General features: G+C 48.5%; 1 protein-coding gene across 2 annotated transcripts in view; it reads left to right on the top strand.

Moving 5' to 3' along the window:
* PTEN (phosphatase and tensin homolog) overlaps window positions 1–22,672 on the top strand; it is a 167,462-nt gene that overhangs the window by 134,217 nt on the left and 10,573 nt on the right. For both annotated transcript variants that reach the window (XM_063961711.1, XM_063961710.1), the window contains exon 8: window positions 7,034–7,261. In XM_063961711.1, the coding sequence (XP_063817781.1) occupies window positions 7,034–7,261 (228 nt within the window). The remainder of the gene's footprint in view (window positions 1–7,033; window positions 7,262–22,672) is intronic.

Below are 22,672 nucleotides of genomic sequence, written 5' to 3'. Positions count from 1 at the left end.
TTAGTTGTGCCTATTAAAATATGGAGAACAAAAATGTTGAGGTTCCAAAATTAGGGAAAGATCAAGATCCACTTCCACCTCGTGCTGAAGCTGCTGCCACTAGTCATGGCCGAGACGATGAAATGCCAGCAACGTCGTCTGCCAAGGCCGATGCCCAATGTCATAGTACAGAGCATGTCAAATCCAAAACACCAAATATCAGTAAAAAAAGGACTCCAAAACCTAAAATAAAATTGTCGGAGGAGAAGCGTAAACTTGCCAATATGCCATTTACCACACGGAGTGGCAAGGAACGGCTGAGGCCCTGGCCTATGTTCATGGCTAGTGGTTCAGCTTCACATGAGGATGGAAGCACTCAGCCTCTCGCTAGAAAACTGAAAAGACTCAAGCTGGCAAAAGCACCGCAAAGAACTGTGCGTTCTTCGAAATCCCAAATCCACAAGGAGAGTCCAATTGTGTCGGTTGCGATGCCTGACCTTCCCAACACTGGACGTGAAGAGCATGCGCCTTCCACCATTTGCACGCCCCCTGCAAGTGCTGGAAGGAGCACCCGCAGTCCAGTTCCTGATAGTCAGATTGAAGATGTCAGTGTTGAAGTACACCAGGATGAGGAGGATATGGGTGTTGCTGGCGCTGGGGAGGAAATTGACCAGGAGGATTCTGATGGTGAGGTGGTTTGTTTAAGTCAGGCACCCGGGGAGACACTTGTTGTCCGTGGGAGGAATATGGCCGTTGACATGCCTGGTGAAAATACCAAAAAAATCAGCTCTTCAGTGTGGAGGTATTTCAACAGAAAAGCGGACAACAGGTGTCAAGCCGTGTGTTGCCTTTGTCAAGCTGTAATAAGTAGGGGTAAGGACGTTAACCACCTCGGAACATCCTCCCTTATACGTCACCTGCAGCGCATTCATAATAAGTCAGTGACAAGTTCAAAAACTTTGGGCGACAGCGGAAGCAGTCCACTGACCAGTAAATCCCTTCCTCTTGTAACCAAGCTCACGCAAACCACCCCACCAACTCCCTCAGTGTCAATTTCCTCCTTCCCCAGGAATGCCAATAGTCCTGCAGGCCATGTCACTGGCAATTCTGACGAGTCCTCTCCTGCCTGGGATTCCTTCGATGCATCCTTGCGTGTAACGCCTACTGCTGCTGGCGCTGCTGTTGTTGCTGCTGGGAGTCGATGGTCATCCCAGAGGGGAAGTCGTAAGCCCACTTGTACTACTTCCAGTAAGCAATTGACTGTCCAACAGTCCTTTGCGAGGAAGATGAAATATCACAGCAGTCATCCTGCTGCAAAGCGGATAACTGAGGCCTTGACAACTATGTTGGTGTTAGACGTGCGTCCGGTATCCGCCGTTAGTTCACAGGGAACTAGACAATTTATTGAGGCAGTGTGCCCCCGTTACCAAATACCATCTAGGTTCCACTTCTCTAGGCAGGCGATACCGAGAATGTACACGGACGTCAGAAAAAGACTCACCAGTGTCCTAAAAAATGCAGTTGTACCCAATGTCCACTTAACCACGGACATGTGGACAAGTGGAGCAGGGCAGGGTCAGGACTATATGACTGTGACAGCCCACTGGGTAGATGTATGGGCTCCCGCCGCAAGAACAGCAGCGGCGGCACCAGTAGCAGCATCTCGCAAACGCCAACTCTTTCCTAGGCAGGCTACGCTTTGTATCACCGCTTTCCAGAATACGCACACATCTGAAAACCTCTTACGGCAACTGAGGAAGATCATCGCGGAATGGCTTACCCCAATTGGACTCTCCTGTGGATTTGTGGCATCGGACAACGCCAGCAATATTGTGTGTGCATTAAATATGGGCAAATTCCAGCACGTCCCATGTTTTGCACATACCTTGAATTTGGTGGTGCAGAATTTTTTAAAAAACGACAGGGGCGTGCAAGAGATGCTGTCGGTGGCCAGAAGAATTGCGGGACACTTTCGGCGTACAGGCACCACGTACAGAAGACTGGAGCACCACCAAAAACTACTGAACCTGCCCTGCCATCATCTGAAGCAAGAAGTGGTAACGAGGTGGAATTCAACCCTCTATATGCTTCAGAGGTTGGAGGAGCAGCAAAAGGCCATTCAAGCCTATACAATTGAGCACGATATAGGAGGTGGAATGCACCTGTCTCAAGCGCAGTGGAGAATGATTTCAACGTTGTGCAAGGTTCTGATGCCCTTTGAACTTGCCACACGTGAAGTCAGTTCAGACACTGCCAGCCTGAGTCAGGTCATTCCCCTCATCAGGCTTTTGCAGAAGAAGCTGGAGACATTGAAGGAGGAGCTAACACGGAGCGATTCCGCTAGGCATGTGGGACTTGTGGATGGAGCCCTTAATTCGCTTAACAAGGATTCACGGGTGGTCAATCTGTTGAAATCAGAGCACTACATTTTGGCCACCGTGCTCGATCCTAGATTTAAAGCCTACCTTGGATCTCTCTTTCCGGCAGACACAAGTCTGCTGGGGTTGAAAGACCTGCTGGTGAGAAAATTGTCAAGTCAACCGGAACGCGACCTGTCAACATCTCCTCCTTCACATTCTCCCGCAACTGGGGGTGCGAGGAAAAGGCTCAGAATTACGAGCCCACCCGCTGGCGGTGATGCAGGGCAGTCTGGAGCGACTGCTGATGCTGACATCTGGTCCGGACTGAAGGACCTGACAACGATTACGGACATGTCGTCTACTGTCACTGCATATGATTCTCTCACCATTGAAAGAATGGTGGAGGATTATATGAGTGACCGCATCCAAGTAGGCACGTCACACAGTCCGTACTTATACTGGCAGGAAAAAGAGTCAATTTGGAGGCCCTTGCACAAACTGGCTTTATTCTACCTAAGTTGCCCTCCCACAAGTGTGTACTCCGAAAGAGTGTTTAGTGCCGCCGCTCACCTTGTCAGCAATCGGCGTACGAGGTTACATCCAGAAAATGTGGAGAAGATGATGTTCATTAAAATGAATTATAATCAATTCCTCCGTGGAGACATTGGCCAGCAGCAATTGCCTCCACAAAGTACACAGGGAGCTGAGATGGTGGATTCCAGTGGGGACGAATTGATAATCTGTGAGGAGGGGGATGTACACGGTGATATATCGGAGGATGATGATGAGGTGGACATCTTGCCTCTGTAGAGCCAGTTTGTGCAAGGAGAGATTAATTGCTTCTTTTTTGGTGGGGGTCCAAACCAACCCGTCATTTCAGTCACAGTCGTGTGGCAGACCCTGTCACTGAAATGATGGGTTGGTTAAAGTGTGCATGTCCTGTTTATACAACATAAGGGTGGGTGGGAGGGCCCAAGGACAATTCCATCTTGCACCTCTTTTTTCTTTAATTTTTCTTTGCGTCATGTGCTGTTTGGGGAGGGTTTTTTGGAAGGGACATCCTGCGTGACACTGCAGTGCCACTCCTAGATGGGCCCGGTGTTTGTGTCGGCCACTAGGGTCGCTTATCTTACTCACACAGCTACCTCATTGCGCCTCTTTTTTTCTTTGCGTCATGTGCTGTTTGGGGAGGGTTTTTTGGAAGGGACATCCTGCGTGACACTCCTAGATGGGCCCGGTGTTTGTGTTGGCCACTAGGGTCGCTTATCTTACTCACACAGCTACCTCATTGCGCCTCTTTTTTTCTTTGCGTCATGTGCTGTTTGGGGAGGGTTTTTAGGAAGGGACATCCTGCGTGACACTGCAGTGACACTCCTAGATGGGCCTGGTGTTTGTGTCGGCCACTAGGGTCGCTTAGCTTAGTCATCCAGCGACCTAGGTGCAAATTTTAGGACTAAAAATAATATTGTGAGGTGTGAGGTATTCAGAATAGACTGAAAATGAGTGTAAATTATGGTTTTTGAGGTTAATAATACTTTGGGATCAAAATGACCCCCAAATTCTATGATTTAAGCTGTTTTTTAGTGTTTTTTGAAAAAAACACCCGAATCCAAAACACACCCGAATCCGACAAAAAAAATTCGGTGAGGTTTTACCAAAATGCGGTCGAACCCAAAACACGGCCGCGGAACCGAACCCAAAACCAAAACACAAAACCCGAAAAATTTCCGGCGCTCATCTCTACTATTTACTACAGTAAATACTAAGATGTTAATTGAATAAACACTTTACTATTCCTGTTACAATACCAAATATTATGTTTTACTTCAATTTAGTCATGGTTGTGTTTTTGCACTAATGTGCTTTTGCTGCTTTGTAACGTAAATTGGTATGTACCCTAAGACAAAAAATGGAAAGAAAAATGACTTCATAGAAAGGGTAGTGGATAAGTGGTAGAGGCTAGACAGTAGAACAATTTAAACACGCTTGTAATGGGCAAATGATTATGCTCCGTACTGTGGATCAAGTGGGGTTGGGGTTACCTAAAGGTAAAAAAAAACAACAACAAAAAAACCAGGGGTGGGGGCATACTAGATGGGCTAAGTGGTTTGTATCTTCTGTCAAATTCTATGTATCTGTAACGTAATTAATCTCTATGCTACTAATTGGGTGCCACTGGGTGTAACGGATTTCTTTATACTGTCTTATTTTTATTTTTCTTCCTCCAACTTACAAAACCTGAACTGTTACTTGCCCTTGCATCAAGTCCAAGTTCTATTTTGTTAAAGCAGCAAGTCTTTGCAGTAATCATATTGAAAAACAGATCCTTGGATCTCAATGTTTGCCCAGAACACTTCAACCAGGGCAGTTTATCCACACGTCCCTCATAATTTTGGAGATTCTTAAGGCTGGCATTTTTTTTTTTTGTTTATTTTAGAACAAAGCTGTTTTCCAGGCAGAAACCTGCGATATGCTGAAGTGATCCTAGTCCTGCATGTAGTGGTGTGGCAACTAAACTGCTCTAGTGGCATTCCCCAGTAACTTAAATGTCACCCAGCAAGTGCATTTCAGGATGGAAAACCCCAGACTATTGTAGAACTACCATGTGACTTAGTCATCCGAAAAAACTCACCTTATTCCCTAAGTTTGTTATCTGCTGTCAGTTTTGTTGTATTGATGCAGGAATGTGAACATAGGCACCTGTAAGTGTAATTAATGGTGTAAATTACCAGTGCTTATCAGTTCTACTTAGGAGTACATGTAGGATTCATGAGCTGAATACTGGATTAAATATTTACATACCACCTGCTTGCCAGCGCATGTTGAGTAATAGATCCAAACCCTAGTTTAAGGTTGACCTCTGTCTTATGAGTAACATTGCTAAATTCCTCTTTCTGTGACCTTTAATTTGCAGGTCATGTGAAACAGGTGAACTAGTCCTTATATGCCTGGTTTTAGATCAGGTCACTTTCTTTGTATTGTAATATAAACATTGTGGACACACACCTGCATATTAGCCAGATGTCTGAGCGGTGCTGTCATTTTGTTGTGTTTTGGTACAGTCTATAGTTTCTACACCACTGTGCACGTCTGCATGTATTCAGCCATCGTATGAGCCATTCTAAATATTCCCGAGGATTAATAAGTGTCAGTGTGATAACGGTGACGCATCGAACTGCCAACTTTTAGCATGTTGGCTTTACATGTCCACATGAGATTGATACTGTTATACACACAAGCGGATAATTGATCGCATTTAAGAGAGGAGACAGGGGCATGGTTGTAGCTGGTTCTCCGTAATGGTAATTTTATATTGCAGTCTAGCTTGTACTATTAATGTTCAGTTTCTTTCAAACCAGCATGATACATTTCTAAAAATACTGACTGAACCTAGTATGGAGGCTATGAATGAAGCATTGAAGGCATGTTGTGTGGTATAGTGTGGCGCTATTGTGCATATTATTAGATACCCCTTTATTTAGAGCTAGGAAAAACAAAGTTGAAGATACAAAACCAGATTTATTTAGAAGTTTTGTACTAGTTATTCGTCGACTTGCAGGTTATTGTATAAAGTGTACTTGTACCGCCTTTGGTGCAGGCTGATTTCAGTTCATAAAATCATAGTTGGAGATCAGTCTGCTCAGCACATCATCCACCATTCAGAATTATTTTCTCCTTCATCAGCCACGGAGAAGTCATGTTGAAACACTGCTTCCATTTCAGCTGCACAAGATGGCTGTAACTTGAAAAGTGCATTCTAGGAAATTGTCTAACTAATAAGTCCTGAGCAGTCTACATTGTATTTATTTCATAATAAAAGCAAAGGCGGACATCGAGTTGTCAGATTACTTAGGTTGTGTTTTTGATGGGCTCTCCACTATAGAGAAGCAACATTGTGCTATTCTAACCAGTTTTGCTTTGTTTAAGGTGTGGGAGGGAACTGCGCAAAAGCTATAACCTGTAATTGGCCATATGCATTGATCAATATAATGGAAGTTATACTACTGAAAGGTGGTTGCTATGTGTTACAGCACAGTTGGGTGTTTAATGGCTTCAGAACGCCCATCTGGCTTAGTTACAGGCAAGGGAAAATTGAAGCAGGACCAGTAATTCACACCTCGCTTGACAGGTGTCTCTGCTGAATGGAAAACAGTTGACCTTTTTGTGCTGGCTATGTTGAGACTAAAACTAATTTACATACATAAAGCAAGACATGAATTGAGAAGCCATTTAACCCTTCACTACTACAGTAATTTGTAGGATGTTAATGCATGCTTAGGTGTGGCTGTAAAATCTTCTCTACCGGTTTTTCTTACACTGCTTGCTTTCCCTTTTCCACTATTGAATAACCTTACTCTGTATTCCAGAATGGGAAGGATAGAACTTCCCCATAACCTTAAACAGAAAGCCATTTTGCGCTGTGGCTCTCAGCGCTGCTGTGAGTGATCCATTACATAGCTTTCAGTAGTGCAGTGGGTGTTCGGCAGGGTTTTGTGGTACAGGTAAGAACTGGTTGAGAGCAGACCATGTTATAATTATGAATGGGGCTGAATACGTCTTTGTGCTCGCATGATTAATGGTATGATGAACTGCAAATTATTTCTGTGCATTAATAATGTTTTATGGTCCATTACTACAAGACAGCATGTTAAGGCAATTGCAGTGTGTTTAATTATTTTTCTTTCTCCTCTTAGGAAAAAATGTTTCATTTTTGGGTAAATACATTCTTTGTACCTGGCCCTGATGAATATTCAGAGAAAGTAGAGAATGGAACGTTAGTTGGAGAGCAAGAACTTGATGGTATATACAGCACCGAACGTTCGGATAATGACAAGGAATATCTCACCCTCACGTTAACAAAAAACGACCTAGATAAAGCTAACAAAGACAAGGCCAACAGATACTTCTCACCAAACTTCAAAGTAAGCCCTAATGGAATTACATTGTTTTAAATTTACTCGTTACTAGAACCATGGGAAAGCCGTTCACACCAGCTCTTCTTTGTTTGTCCTCTTAAGATGCATGTTTTGCTGAGCGAGCCAGACGTATCATAAGGCTGTTCAGCACTTAGGCAGTATTATAATCATAAGCAACTTCCATGATTCTCCTCATCGTTTCACCACATTTGATTTAGAACGTGTAACCTACATAAATGTCTGAGCAACACTTTTTGTTTTTTCTCTTACGTCCTAGAGGATGCTGGGGACTCCAAAAGGACCATGGGGTATGGACTGGATCCGCAGGAGCTTGGGCACACTAAAAAGACTTAATCTGGGTGTGAACTGGCTCCTCCCTCTATGCCCCTCCTCCAGACCTCAGTTAGACTTTGTGCCCAGGACTGACTGGAAACTCACAGGGGAGCTCTACTGAGTTTCTCTAGAAAAGGACTTTTTGTTAGGTTTTTTATTTTCAGGGAGACCTGCTGGCTACAGGCTCCCTGCAGCGTGGGAGTGAGGGAAGAGAAGCAGACCTACTTCTTCTTAGTTTAAGGGCTCTGCTTCTCGGCTACTGGACACCATTAGCTCCAGAGGGTTCGATCACTTGGTGCGCCTAGCTGCTTGTTCCCGGAGCCGCGCCGTCGCCCCCTCACAGAAGCCAGAAGTCGGGTGAGTATGAGAAGAACAGAAGACTTAAGGACGGCAGAAGACTTCAGTAAAGGTACAGCACAGCGGCAACGCTGTGCTCCATGCTCCCACACACATCACCAACGGTATTTCACTGGGTGCAGGGCGCTGGTGGGGGGGCGCCCTGGGCGGCATGTTACTGGAGTTGAGGGCGGCATAAAGAGATTGTAGGTGCCTCTGCACCCTTTACAGACCCCCGCCAGCATTTTCTTTCAATTTTGAAATTGGCGGGCCGAAGCCTGCCGGGAAGGGGGCGGTGCTTCGTCCCGCAGCTCACGGGCGCCATTTTCTCCCTACACGCGGCTGAGGGATAGACGCTGCCAGGACCTCCACGCTTCTCTACAAAGTAACGGGGGGCATTTCCAAAGGGGGATCGCAGTGTGGTGCTTGAATTTAACAAAGGCAGCGCTGGGTACATATATTGTTTGTGTCGATATATGGGCGCTGGGGTGTGAGCTAGCATACTCCCTCTGTTCTCTCTCTGGGCTTCATTGTGGGCCTGTCACCTAGCTGGGACGTTCTGTGTGTTGGGGTGTGTCGGTACTACGTGTCGGCATGTCTGAGGCTGAATTTTATTCACCAGAGGAGGTTATTGGGGGTGTGGATGCGGGGCTAGAATTGGGACTGTCGACGCAGCCGACACCTGATTTGCTAGCACTGCTCAATACGATAAATTCCAATGTAGCTTCCTTATCAAAGAGGTTAGATAAGTCTGAGTCACAGACGCAGGTGTGGAAAAAGTCCATGGAAGAGGCTTTGTCTCAGGTACAGACCCCATCCGGGTCCCATAAGAGGCCATTTACTCAAGTGGTAGATACTGATACCGACACGGACTCTGATTCCGAGGTCGATTTCACTGAGGCAGTTTTACATCCACGGTTAGTTAAGAGTATTCAGTACATGATTGTGGCTATAAAAGATGTTTCTCTGACGTCCTAAGTGGATGCTGGGGACTCCGTCAGGACCATGGGGATTAGCGGCTCCGCAGGAGACAGGGCACAAAATTAAAAGTTTGACCACTAGGTGGTGTGCACTGGCTCCTCCCCCTATGACCCTCCTCCAAGCCTCAGTTAGATTTTTGTGCCCGGCCGAGAAGGGTGCAATCTAGGTGGCTCTCCTAAAGAGCTGCTTAGAATAAAAGTTTGTTAGGTTTTTTATTTTCAGCGAGTCCTGCTGGCAACAGGCTCACTGCAACGCGGGACTAAGGGGAGAAGAAGCGAACTCACCTGCGTGCAGGATGGATTGGCTTCTTAGGCTACTGGACACTAGCTCCAGAGGGACGATCACAGGTACAGCCTGGATGGGTCACCGGAGCAGCGCCGCCGGCCCCCTTACAGATGCTGAAGAGAGAAGAGGTCCAGAAATCGGCGGCTGAAGACTTCCCAGTCTTCTTAAGGTAGCGCACAGCACTGCAGCTGTGCGCCATTGCTCTCAGCACACTTCACACCGCGGTCACTGAGGGTGCAGGGCGCTGGGGGGGGGGGGGGGGGGGGCGCCCTGGGCAGCAATGTAATTACCTTTACTGGCTAAAAATACATCACATATAGCCCCTGGGCTATATGGATGTATTTAACCCCTGCCAGGATTACAGAAAAAAACGGGAGAAGAGCCCGCCGTGAAGGGGGCGGGGCCTATCTCCTCAGCACACAGCGCCATTTTTCCCACGCAGATCCGCTGGTGGGAAGGCTCCCAGGCTCTCCCCTGCACTGCACTACAGAAACAGGGTTAAAACAGAGAGGGGGGGCATTTTTTGGCGATATTATTATATATTAAGCTGCTATAAGGGAAAATACTTACTATAAGGTTGTCCCTGTATAATTATAGCGCTTTGGTGTGTGCTGGCAAACTCTCCCTCTGTCTCCCCAAAGGGCTAGTGGGGTCCTGTCCTCTATCAGAGCATTCCCTGTGTGTGTGCTGTGTGTCGGTACGTGTGTGTCGACAGGTATGAGGACGATGCTGGTGTGGAGGCGGAGCAATTGCCTGTAATGGGATGTCACCCCCTAGGGAGTCGACACCGGAATGGATGGCTTTATTTATGGAATTACGTGATAGTGTCAACACGCTACAAGGTCGGTTGACGATATGAGACGGCCGGCAAACCAATTAGTACCTGTCCAGGCGTCTCAAACACCGTCAGGGGCTTTAAAACGCCCATTACCTCAGTCGGTCGACAGACACGGACACTGACTCCAGTGTCGACGGTGAAGAAACAAACGTATTTTCCAGTAGGGCCACACGTTACATAATCACGGCAATGAAGGAGGCGTTACATATTTCTGATACTACAAGTACCACAAAAATGGGTATTATGTGGGGTGTGAAAAAACTACCTGTAGTTTTTCCTGAATCAGATGAATTGATTGAAGTGTGTGATGAAGCGTGGGTTACCCCCGATAGGAAGTTGCTAATTTCAGAGAAGTTATTGGCATTATACCCTTTCCCGCCAGAGGTTAGGGCGCGCTGGGAAACATCCTCTAGGGTAGATAAGGCGCTCACACGCTTATCAAAACAAGTGGCGTTACCGTCTCCTGATACGGCCGCCCTCAAAGATCCAGCTGATAGGAGGCTGGAAAATACTCTAAAAAGTATATACACACATACTGATGTTATACTGCGACCAGCAATCGCCCCTGCATGGATGTGCAGTGCTGGGGGGGGGTGGTTTGGTCGGAATCTCTGACTGGAAATATTGATACCCTGAATAGCGACAATATTTTATTGACTATAGAGCATTTAAAGGATGCATTTTGTTTATATGCGAGATGCACAGAGGGATATTTGCACTCTGGCATCAAGGGTAAGTGCGCTGTCCATTTCTGCCAGAAGAAGTTTATGGACGCGACAGTGGTCAGGTGATGCGGATTCCAAGCGGCATATGGAAGTTTGCCGTATAAAGGGGAGGAATTATTTGGGGTCGGTCTATCGGACTTGGTGGCCACGGCAACAGCCGGAAAATCCACCTTTTTTACCTCAGGTCACCTCCCAACAGAAAAAGGCACCGTCTTTTCAGCCTCAGTCCTTTCGTTCTCATAAGAACAAGCGGGCAAAAGGCCATTCATATCTGCCTGAGGCAAAGGAAAGGGTAAGAGACTGCAGCAAGCAGCTCCTTCCCAGGAGCAGAAGCACTCCCCCGCTTCTGAAAAGTCCTCAGCATGTCGCTGGGGCCTTACAAGCGGACTCAGGTCCGGTGGGGGGGTCGTCTCAAGAATTTCAGCGCGCAGTGGGCTCACTCGCAAGTCGACCCCTGGATCCTGCAGGTAGTATCACAGGGGTACAGATTGGAATTCGAGACGTCTCTTCCTCGCAGATTCCTGAAATCTGCTTTACCAACATCTCCCTCCGACAGGGAGACGGTGTTGGAAGCTATTCACAAGCTGTATTCCCAGCAAGTAATAGTCAAGGTACCCCTACTACAACAAGGAAAGGGGTATTATTCCACGCTGTTTGTGGTACCGAAGCCGGACGGCTCGGTGAGACCTATTCTAAGTCTGAAATCTTTTGAACACTTACATACAAAGGTTCAAGTTCAAGATGAAATCACTCAGAGCAGTGATAGCGAATCTGGAAGAAGGGGACTTTATGGTGTCCTTGGACATCAAGGATGCTTACCTCCATGTCCCAATTTGCCCTTCAAACCAAGGGTACCTCAGGTTCGTGGTACAAAACTGTCACTATCAGTTTCAGACGTTGCCGTTTGGATTGTCCACGGCACCCCGGGTCTTTACCAAGGTAATGGCCGAAATGATGATTCTTCTTCGAAGAAAAGGCGTATTAATTATCCCTTACTTGGACGATCTCCTGATAAGGGCAAGATCCAGAGAACAGTTAGAGGCCGGTGTAGCACTAACCCAAGTAGTGCTGCAACAGCACGGGTGGATTCTAAATTTTCCAAAATCCCAGCTGAGCCCGACGACACGTCTGCTGTTCCTAGGGATGATTCTGGACACAGTTCAGAAAAAGGTTTTTCTCCCGGAGGAGAAAGCCAGGGAGTTATCCGAGCTAGTCAGGAACCTCCTAAAACCAGGAAAAGTGTCAGTGCATCAATGCACAAGAGTCCTGGGTAAATGGTGGCTTCTTACGAAGCGATTCCATTCGGCAGATTCCACGCAAGAACCTTTCAGTGGGATCTGCTGGACAAATGGTCCGGATCGCATCTTCAGATGCATCAGCGGATAGCCCCGTCTCCAAGGACAAGGGGGTCTCTTCTGTGGTGGTTGCAGAGTGCTCACCTTTTTGGAGGGCCGCAGATTCGGCATTCAGGACTGGGTCCTGGTGACCACGAATGCCAGCCTGAGAGGCTGGGGAGCAGTCACACAGGGAAGAAATTTCCAGGGAGTGTGGTCAAGCCTGGAGACTTCACTTCACATAAATATACTGGAGCTAAGGGCAATTTACAATGCTCTAAGCCTGGCAAGACCTCTGCTTCAGGGTTAGCCGGTGTTGATCCAGTAGGGCAACACCACGGCAGTCGCCCACGTAAACAGACAGGGCGACACAAGCAGCAGGAGGGCAATGGCAGAAGCTGCAAGGATTTTTCACTGGGCAGAAAATCATGTGATAGCACTGTCAGCAGTGTTCATTCCGGGAGTGGACAACTGGGAAGCAGACTTCCTCAGCAGACAGGATCACCACCCGGGAGAGTGGGGACTTCATCCAGAAGTCTTCCACATGATTGTGAACCGTTGGGAAAAACCAAAGGTGGACATGATGGCGTCCCGCCTCAAAACTGGACAGGTATTGCGCCAGGTCAAGAGACCCTCAGGCAATAGCTGTGGACGCGTTGGTAACACCATGGGTGTACCAGTCAATGTATGTGTTCCCCCCTCTGCCTCTCATACCCAAGGTACTGAGAATTATAAGGCGAAGGGGAGTAAGAACGATACTCGTGGCTCCGGATTTGCCAAGAAAGACTTGGTACCCGGAACTTCAAGAGATGCGCACGGAGGATCCGTGCACTCTACCTCTAGACTTACCGCGGCTGCGTTTGACGGCATGGCGGTTGAACGCCGGATCCTGAAGGAGAGGGCTCCGACGGAGGAATTTCAACTGGGTCGATTCCTACATTTCCTGCAAACAGGATTGTCTATGGGCCTCAAATTGGGGTCCATTAAGGTTCAAATTTCGGCCCTGTCGATTTTCTTCCAGAAAGAATTGGCTTCAGTTCCTGAAGTCCAAGCTTTTGTCAAAGGAGTACTACATATACAGCCCCGGTTGTGCCTCCAGTGGCACTGTGGGATCTCAATGTAGTTTTGGGATTCCTCAAATCCCATTGGTTTGAGCCACTCAAATCGGTGGATTTGAAATATCTTACATGGATAGTGACCATGCTACTGGCCCTGGCTTCGGCCAGGAGAGTGTCAGAATTGGCGGCTTTTTCGTACAAAAGCCATATCTGATTTTCCATTGGGACAGGGCAGAACTGCGGACGCGTCCTCAGTTTCTCCCTAAGGTGGTATCAGCGTTTCACCTGAACCAACCTATTGTGGTGCCTGCGGCTTCTAGCGACTTGGAGGACTCCAAGTTGTTCGACGTTGTCAGAGCCTTAAAATTATATATATATTTCAAGGACGGCTGGAGTCAGAAAGTCTGACTCGCTGTTTATACTGTATGCACCCAACAAGCTGGGTGTTCCTGCGTCTAAGCAGACGATTGCTCGTTGGATTTGTAGCACAATTCAACTTGCGCATTCTGTGGCAGGCCTGCCACAGCCAAAATCTGTAAATGCCCACTCCACAATGAAGGTGGGCTCACCTTGGGCGGCTGCCCGAGGGGTCTCGGCATTACAACGCTGCCGAGCAGCTACGTGGTCAGGGGAGAACACGTTTGTAAAATTCTACAAATTTGATACCCTGGCTAAGGAGGACCTGGAGTTCTCTCATTCGGTGCTGCAGAGTCATCCGCACTCTCCCGCCCGTTTGGGAGCTTTGGTATAATCCCCATGGTCCTGACGGAGTCCCCAGCATCCACTTAGGACGTCAGAGAAAATAAGAATTTACTTACCGATAATTCTATTTCTCGTAGTCCGTAGTGGATGCTGGGCGCCCATCCCAAGTGCGGATTGTCTGCAATACTTGTACATAGTTATTGTTACAAAAATCGGGTTATTATTGTTGGAAGCCATCTTTTCAGAGGCTCCTCTGTTATCATGCTGTTAACTGGGTTCAGATCTCAAGTTGTACAGTGTGATTGGTGTGGCTGGTATGAGTCTTACCCGGGATTCAAAATCCTTCCTTATTGTGTACGCTCGTCCGGGCACAGTATCCTAACTGAGGCTTGGAGGAGGGTCATAGGGGGAGGAGCCAGTGCACACCACCTAGTGGTCAAACTTAATTTTGTGCCGTCTCCTGCGGAGCCGCTAATCCCCATGGTCCTGGCGGAGTCCCCAGCATCCACTACGGACTACGAGAAATAGAATTATCGGTAAGTAAATTCTTATTTTCTCTGACGTCCTAGTGGATGCTGGGACTCCGTCAGGACCATGGGGATTAGCGGCTCCGCAGGAGACAGGGCACAAAAATAAAAGCTTTAGGACTAGGTGGTGTGCACTGGCTCCTCCCCCTATGACCCTCCTCCAAGCCTCAGTTAGGTTTTTGTGCCCGTCCGAGCAGGGTGCAATCTAGGTGGCTCTCCTAAAGTGTTGCTTAAAAAAAGTTATTAGGTTTTTTATTTTCAGTGAGTCCTGCTGGCAACAGGCTCACTGCAACGAGGGACTTAGGGGAGAAGAAGTGAACTCACCTGCGTGCAGGATGGATTGGCTTCTTAGGCTACTGGACACCATTAGCTCCAGAGGGATCGAACACAGGCCCAGCCATGGAGTCCGGTCCCGGAGCCGCGCCGCCGACCCCCTTGCAGATGCCGAAAAGTGAAGAGGTCCAGAAACCGGCGGCAGAAGACTTTTCAGTCTTCATGAGGTAGCGCACAGCACTGCAGCTGTGCGCCATTGTTGTCAGCACACTTCACACCAGCGGTCACTGAGGGTGCAGGGCGCTGGGGGGGGGCGCCCTGGGCAGCAATGATAATACCTTGTTCTGGCTAAAAATACATCACATATAGCCCCTGGGGCTATATGGATGTATTTAACCCCTGCCAGGTCTCACAAACACCGGGAGAAGAGCCCGCCGAAATAGGGGGCGGGGCCTATCTCAGCACACAGCGCCATTTTCCTGCACAGCTCCGCTGCGAGGAAGGCTCCCAGGACTCTCCCCTGCACTGCACTACAGAAACAGGGTAAAAAAACAGAGAGGGGGGGCACTTTTTTGTCGATATTGATATATTAAGCTGCTATAAAGGAAACAACACTTCTGTAGGGTTGTTCCTATATATTTATAGCGCTTGGGTGTGTGCTGGCAAACTCTCCCTCTGTCTCCCCAAAGGGCTAGTGGGGTCCTGTCTTCGATAAGAACATTCCCTGTGTGTCTGCTGTGTGTCGGTACGTGTGTGTCGACATGTATGAGGACGATGTTGGTGTGGAGGCGGAGCAATTGCCGGTAATGGTGATGTCACCCCCTAGGGAGTCGACACCGGAATGGATGGCTTTGTTTATGGAATTACGTGATAATGTCAGCACGTTACAAAAATCAGTTGACGACATGAGACGGCCGGCAAACCAGTTAGTACCTGTCCAGGCGTCTCAGACACCGTCAGGGGCTGTAAAACGCCCTTTACCTCAGTCGGTCGACACAGACCCAGACACGGACACCGAATCTAGTGTCGACGGTGAAGAAACAAACGTATTTTCCAGTAGGGCCACACGTTATATGATCACGGCAATGAAGGAGGCTTTGCATATCTCTGATACTGCAAGTACCACAAAAAGGGGTATTATGTGGGGTCTGAAAAAACTACCTGTAGTTTTTCCTGAATCAGAGGAATTGAATGAAGTGTGTGATGAAGCGTGGGTTAACCCCGATAGAAAACTGCTAATTTCAAAGAAGTTATTGGCATTATATCCTTTCCCGCCAGAGGTTAGGGCGCGCTGGGTAACACCCCCTAGGGTGGATAAGGCACTCACACGCTTATCAAAACAAGTGGCGTTACCGTCTCCTGAAACGGCCGCCCTCAAGGATCCAGCTGATAGGAGGCTGGAAACTACCCTGAAAAGTATATACACTCATACTGGTGTTATACTGCGACCAGCCATCGCCTCAGCATGGATGTGCAGTGCTGGGGTGGTTTGGTCGGATTCCCTGACTGAAAATATTGATACCCTGGATAGGGACAGTATTTTATTGACTATAGAGCAATTAAAGGATGCTTTTCTTTATATGCGAGATGCTCAGAGGGATATTTGCACTCTGGCATCGAGAGTAAGTGCGATGTCCATATCTGCCAGAAGAAGTTTATGGACGCGACAGTGGTCAGGTGATGCGGATTCCAAACGGCATATGGAAGTATTGCCGTATAAAGGGGAGGAATTATTTGGGGTCGGTCTATCGGATTTGGTGGCCACGGCAACAGCCGGGAAATCCACCTTTTTACCTCAGGTCCCCTCCCAACAGAAAAAGACACCGTCTTTTCAGCCGCAGTCCTTTCGTTCCTATAAGAACAAGCGGGCAAAAGGACAGTCATATCTGCCCCGAGGCAAAGGAAAGGGTAAGAGAGTGCACCAAGCAGCTCCCTCCCAGGAGCAGAAGCCCTCCCCGGCTTCTGCAAAGCCCTCAGCATGACGTTGGGGCTTTACAAGCAGACTCAGGGGCGGTGGGGGGTCGACTCAAGAATTTCAGCGCACAGTGGGTTCACTCACAGGTGGACCCCTGGATCCTGCAGGTAGTATCTCAGGGTTACAGGTTGGAATTCGAGAAGTCTCCCCCTCGCCGGTTCCTAAAGTCTGCTCTGCCAACGTCTCCCTCAGACAGGGCGACGGTATTGGAAGCCATTCACAAGCTGTATTCTCAGCAGGTGATAGTCAAGGTACCCCTCCTACAACAGGGAAAGGGGTATTATTCCACACTATTTGTGGTACCGAAGCCGGACGGCTCGGTAAGACCTATTCTAAATCTGAAATCTTTGAACCTGTACATACAAAAATTCAAGTTCAAGATGGAGTCACTCAGAGCAGTGATAGCGAATCTGGAAGAAGGGGACTTTATGGTGTCCCTGGACATCAAGGATGCTTACCTGCATGTCCCAATTTGCCCTTCACATCAAGGGTACCTCAGGTTCGTGGTGCAAAACTGTCATTATCAGTTTCAGACGCTGCCGTTTGGATTGTCCACGGCACCTCGGGTCTTTACCAAGGTAATGGCCGAAATGATGTTTCTTCTGCGAAGAAAAGGCGTATTAATTATCCCTTACTTGGACGATCTCCTGATAAGGGCAAGGTCCAGAGAACAGCTGGAGGACGTAGTAGCACTAACCCAAGTAGTGCTGCAACAGCACGGGTGGATTCTGAATTTTCCAAAATCTCAATTGACCCCGACGACACGTCTGCTGTTCCTGGGAATGATTCTGGACACGGTTCAAAAAAAGGTGTTCCTTCCGGAGGAGAAAGCCAGGGAGTTATCCGAACTTGTCAGGAACCTCCTAAAACCAGGAAAAGTGTCTGTGCATCAATGCACAAGAGTCCTGGGAAAAATGGTGGCTTCTTACGAAGCGATTCCATTCGGCAGATTCCATGCACGAACTTTTCAGTGGGATCTGCTGGACAAATGGTCCGGATCGCATCTGCAGATGCATCATCGGATAACTTTGTCTCCACGGACAAGGGTGTCTCTTCTGTGGTGGTTGCAGAGTGCTCATCTGTTAGAGGGCCGCAGATTCGGCATACAGGACTGGGTCCTGGTGACCACGGATGCCAGTCTGAGAGGCTGGGGAGCGGTCACACAGGGAAGAAACTTCCAGGGAGTGTGGTCAAGCCTGGAGATGTCTCTTCACATAAATATACTGGAGCTAAGAGCGATTTACAATGCTCTAAGCCTGGCAAAACCCCTGCTTCAGGGTCAGCCGGTGTTGATCCAGTCGGACAACATCACTGCTGTAGCCCACGTAAACAGACAGGGCGGCACAAGAAGCAGGAGGGCAATGGCAGAAGCTGCAAGGATTCTTCGCTGGGCGGAAGATCATGTGATAGCACTGTCAGCAGTGTTCATTCCGGGAGTGGACAACTGGGAAGCGGACTTCCTCAGCAGACACGATCTACACCCGGGAGAGTGGGGACTTCATCCAGAAGTCTTCCACATGATTGTGAACCGTTGGGAAAAACCAAAGGTGGATATGATGGCGTCCCGCCTCAACAAAAAACTGGACAGGTATTGCGCCAGGTCAAGAGACCCTCAGGCAATAGCTGTGGACGCTCTGGTAACACCGTGGGTGTTCCAGTCAGTGTATGTGTTTCCTCCTCTGCCTCTCATACCAAAAGTACTGAGAATTATACGGCAAAGGGGAGTAAGAACGATACTCGTGGCTCCGGATTGGCCAAGAAGAACTTGGTACCCGGAACTTCAGGAGATGCTCACGGAAGATCCGTGGCCTCTACCTCTAAGACGGGACCTGCTTCAGCAGGGACCGTGTCTATTCCAAGACTTACCGCGGCTGCGTTTGACGGCATGGCGGTTGAACGCCGAATTCTAAGGGAAAAAGGCATTCCGGAAGAGGTCATCCCTACCCTGGTAAAAGCCAGGTAGGAGGTGACTGCACAACATTATCACCGCATTTGGAGAAAATATGTTGCGTGGTGTGAGGCCAGGAAGGCCCCGACGGAGGAATTTCAACTGGGTCGATTCCTACATTTCCTGCAAACAGGATTGTCTACGGGCCTCAAATTAGGGTCCATTAAGGTTCAAATTTCGGCCCTGTCGATTTTCTTCCAGAAAGAATTGGCTTCAGTTCCTGAAGTCCAGACTTTTGTAAAAGGAGTACTACATATACAGCCCCCGGTTGTGCCCCCAGTGGCTCCGTGGGATCTTAATGTAGTTTTGGATTTTCTCAAATCCCATTGGTTTGAGCCACTCAAATCGGTGGATTTGAAATATCTTACATGGAAAGTAACCATGCTACTGGCCCTGGCTTCAGCCAGGAGAGTGTCAGAATTGGCGGCTTTATCGTATAAAAGCCCATATCTGATTTTCCATTCGGACAGGGCAGAACTGCGGACGCGTCCTCAGTTTCTGCCTAAGGTGGTTTCAGCGTTTCACCTGAACCAGCCTATTGTGGTGCCTGCGGCTACTAGCGATTTGGAGGATTCCAAGTTGCTGGACGTTGTCAGGGCATTGAAAATATATATTTCAAGGACGGCTGGAGTCAGAAAATCTGACTCGCTGTTTATACTGTATGCACCCAACAAGCTGGGTGCTCCTGCTTCTAAGCAGACGATTGCTCGTTGGATTTGTAGCACAATTCAACTTGCACATTCTGTGGCAGGCCTGCCACAGCCTAAATCTATCAAGGCCCATTCCACAAGGAAGGTGGGCTCATCTTGGGCGGCTGCCCGAGGGGTCTCGGCATTACAACTCTGCCGAGCAGCTACGTGGTCGGGGGAGAACACGTTTGGAAAATTCTACAAATTTGATACCCTGGCTAAAGAGGACCTGGAGTTCTCTCATTCGGTGCTGCAGAGTCATCCGCACTCTCCCGCCCGTTTGGGAGCTTTGGTATAATCCCCATGGTCCTGACGGAGTCCCAGCATCCACTAGGACGTCAGAGAAAATAAGATTTTACTTACCGATAAATCTATTTCTCGTAGTCCGTAGTGGATGTTGGGCGCCCATCCCAAGTGCGGATTGTCTGCAATACTTGTACATAGTTATTGTTACAAAAAAATCGGGTTGTTATTGTTGTGAGCCGTCTGTTCAGAGGCTCCTACGTTTGTCATACTGTTAACTGGGTTCAGATCACAGGTTGTACGGTGTGATTGGTGTGGCTGGTATGAGTCTTACCCGGGATTCAAAATCCTTCCTTATTGTGTACGCTCGTCCGGGCACAGTATCCTAACTGAGGCTTGGAGGAGGGTCATAGGGGGAGGAGCCAGTGCACACCACCTAGTCCTAAAGCTTATATTTTTGTGCCCTGTCTCCTGCGGAGCCGCTAATCCCCATGGTCCTGACGGAGTCCCAGCATCCACTACGGACTACGAGAAATAGATTTATCGGTAAGTAAAATCTTATTTTTACACATTTCTGATGAACCTGCGGTACAGGAAACAAGGATTTGCTTGTTCAAGGAGAAAAAAAATCTGAGGTGAAGTTTCCCCTCTCTCATGAAATGAATACTCTTTGTGAAAAGGCTTGGGAGTCGCCGGATAAGAAATGGCAGATTCCCAAGAGGATTTACATGGCGTATCCGTTCCCCTCTGATGACAGGGAAAAATGGGAGACATCTCCAAATGTTGATCAAGCTCTATCCCGTTTGTCTAAGAAGGTGGCACTTCCGTCTCCTGACACGGCAGCTCTCAGAGATCCGGCGGATCGCAATTTGGAGATGTGTCTGAAGTCCATTTTCGCTAATTCGGGGGCTTTGCTCAGACCCGCTGTGGCGTCGGTATGGGTGAGTATTGCTAAATGGGCTGAGAATTTAGCTAGTGATATGGATACCCTTGACAAAGATAATGTCCTTTTAACTCTGTTATATTAAGGACCCTGCAGATTACCTAAAGGACGCGGCGAGGGATGTCTGTCTCTTGGGTTCAAGAACCAATGCCATGTCGATATCTGCCAGGAGGGCCCTGTGGATCCATCAATGGAACGCTGATGCCGACTCCAAGAGGTCTATGGAAGCACTACCGTTCAAAGGTACTGTCTTGTTTGGGGACGGCTTGGCGGACCTGGTCTCGACCGTGGGTAAGTCCTCTTTTCTTCCTTATGTGCCCACACAACAGAAAAAGGCACCACATCAGCAAATGCAGTCCTTTCGTCACAATAAATACAGGAGTGGAAAAGGTTTGTCCTTCCTCGCTTCAAAGGGTAGAGGAAGGGGAAGGAAACCTCCTGCAGGCTCAGGCGCACAGGACCAAAAGTCCTCCCCTGCTGCTACCAAGTCCACCGCTGGGGCTTCCCTGGGGGAGTCCGGACCGGTGGGGGGCCATCTTCGGATATTCAGTCAGGTCTGGATTCAATCAGACCTGGATCCTTGGGTGTTAGAGATCGTGTCTCAAGGATACAAACTGGAGTTTCAGGAGATGCCCCCTCACCGGTTCTTCATTTCGGCATTACCAGTAGTTCTTCCGGACAGGGAGGTGGTGCTAGCAGCAATTCAAAAATTGTGTCTACAGAGGGTCATTATTCCTGTTCCCTCGTCCCAGCGGGGGGTTCTACTCGAGCCTCTTTGTGGTGCCGAAACCGGAAGGTTCGGTCAGACCAATTCTAAATCTAAAATCCCTCAATCCATACTTGAAAGTGTTCAAGGTGGAATCCCTTCGAGCGGTGATTGTCAGCCTGGAGGGGGGGGATTTTATGGCGTCAGTCGACATAAAGGATGCCTACTTACATGTGCCGATATATCCTCCTCATCAGGCTTTTCTCAGGTTTGCGATACAGGATTCTCATTACCAATTTCAGACGTTGCCGTTTGGGCTTTCCACGGCTCCGAGGATTTTCACCAAAGTCATGGCGGAAATGATGGTGGTTCTTCGCAAACAAGGGGTTTCAATTATCCCGTACTTGGACGATCTCCTGATAAAGGCGAGGTCCAAGGAACGGTTGCTGAGAAGTGTAGGGTTGTCACTGTTGGTTCTGCGACAGCACGGTTGGGTGCTCAATTTGCCAAAATCCCAGTTGATTCCGACCACTTGGCTTCCTTTTCTGGGCATGATTCTGGAAACTGTTTTACAGAAGGTATTTCTTCCAGAAGAAAAGGCTCTGGAACTGCAGACGAAGGTCAGGGAACTTATGAGGCCGACGAGTGTGTCGATCCATCATTGTACTCGGGTTCTGGGGAAGATGGTTGCGGCGTACGAAGCCATACCATTTGGCAGGTTTCACGCCCGGGTGTTTCAGTGGGACTTGCTGAGCAAATGGTCCGGGTCTCACCTTCACATTCACCGGAAGATAAGTTAATCTCCCAGAGCCAGAATTTCTCTCCTGTGGTGGCTACAAGGTCATCACCTCCTAGGGGAACGCCGATTCGGTATCCAGGATTGGGTACTTCTGACAACAGATGCAAGTCTCCGAGGCTGGGGCGCAGTCACCCAAGGAAGAAACTTCCAGGGAAAATGGTCGCTCCAGGAAGCCTGTCTCCACATAAATATTCTCGAGTTAAGAGCGATTTACAACGGCCTGCTACACGCAAGAAGCCTTCTTCAGGGTCGTCCTGTCCTGGTACAGTCAGACAACATCACAGCGGTGGCACATATAAACCGTCAAGGCGGAACAAGGCCATGGCGGAGGCCACAAAAATCCTTCGCTTCGTGGAACAACACGTGAGCGCACTGTCGGCGGTCTTCCTACCGGGGGTGGACAACTAGGAAGCAGATTTCCTCAGCAGACACGATCTCCATCCGGGTGAGTGGGCTCTTCACCAAGATGTATTTGCAGAGGTGACAGAACGCTGGGGAATTCCGTTGATCGACATGATGGCGTCTCGTCTCAACAAGAAGCTCCCGAGGTATAGTTCCAGGTCAAGGGACCCCCAAGCCAGTGCAGTGGACGCCCTGGTGTCTCCGTGGGTGTTCCAGTCGGTGTATGTGTTCCCTCCACTTCCTCTCATTCCAAAGGTACTGGGGATCATTTGCCGTGCAAGGGTTCAGGCGATTCTCGTCGTCCCAGACTCGCCAAGAAG

This window comes from Pseudophryne corroboree, chromosome 3, assembly GCF_028390025.1.
Source record: "Pseudophryne corroboree isolate aPseCor3 chromosome 3, aPseCor3.hap2, whole genome shotgun sequence".
NCBI classification, from domain to species: domain Eukaryota; kingdom Metazoa; phylum Chordata; class Amphibia; order Anura; family Myobatrachidae; genus Pseudophryne; species Pseudophryne corroboree.
This window is presented reverse-complemented; position numbering and strand designations above follow the sequence as displayed.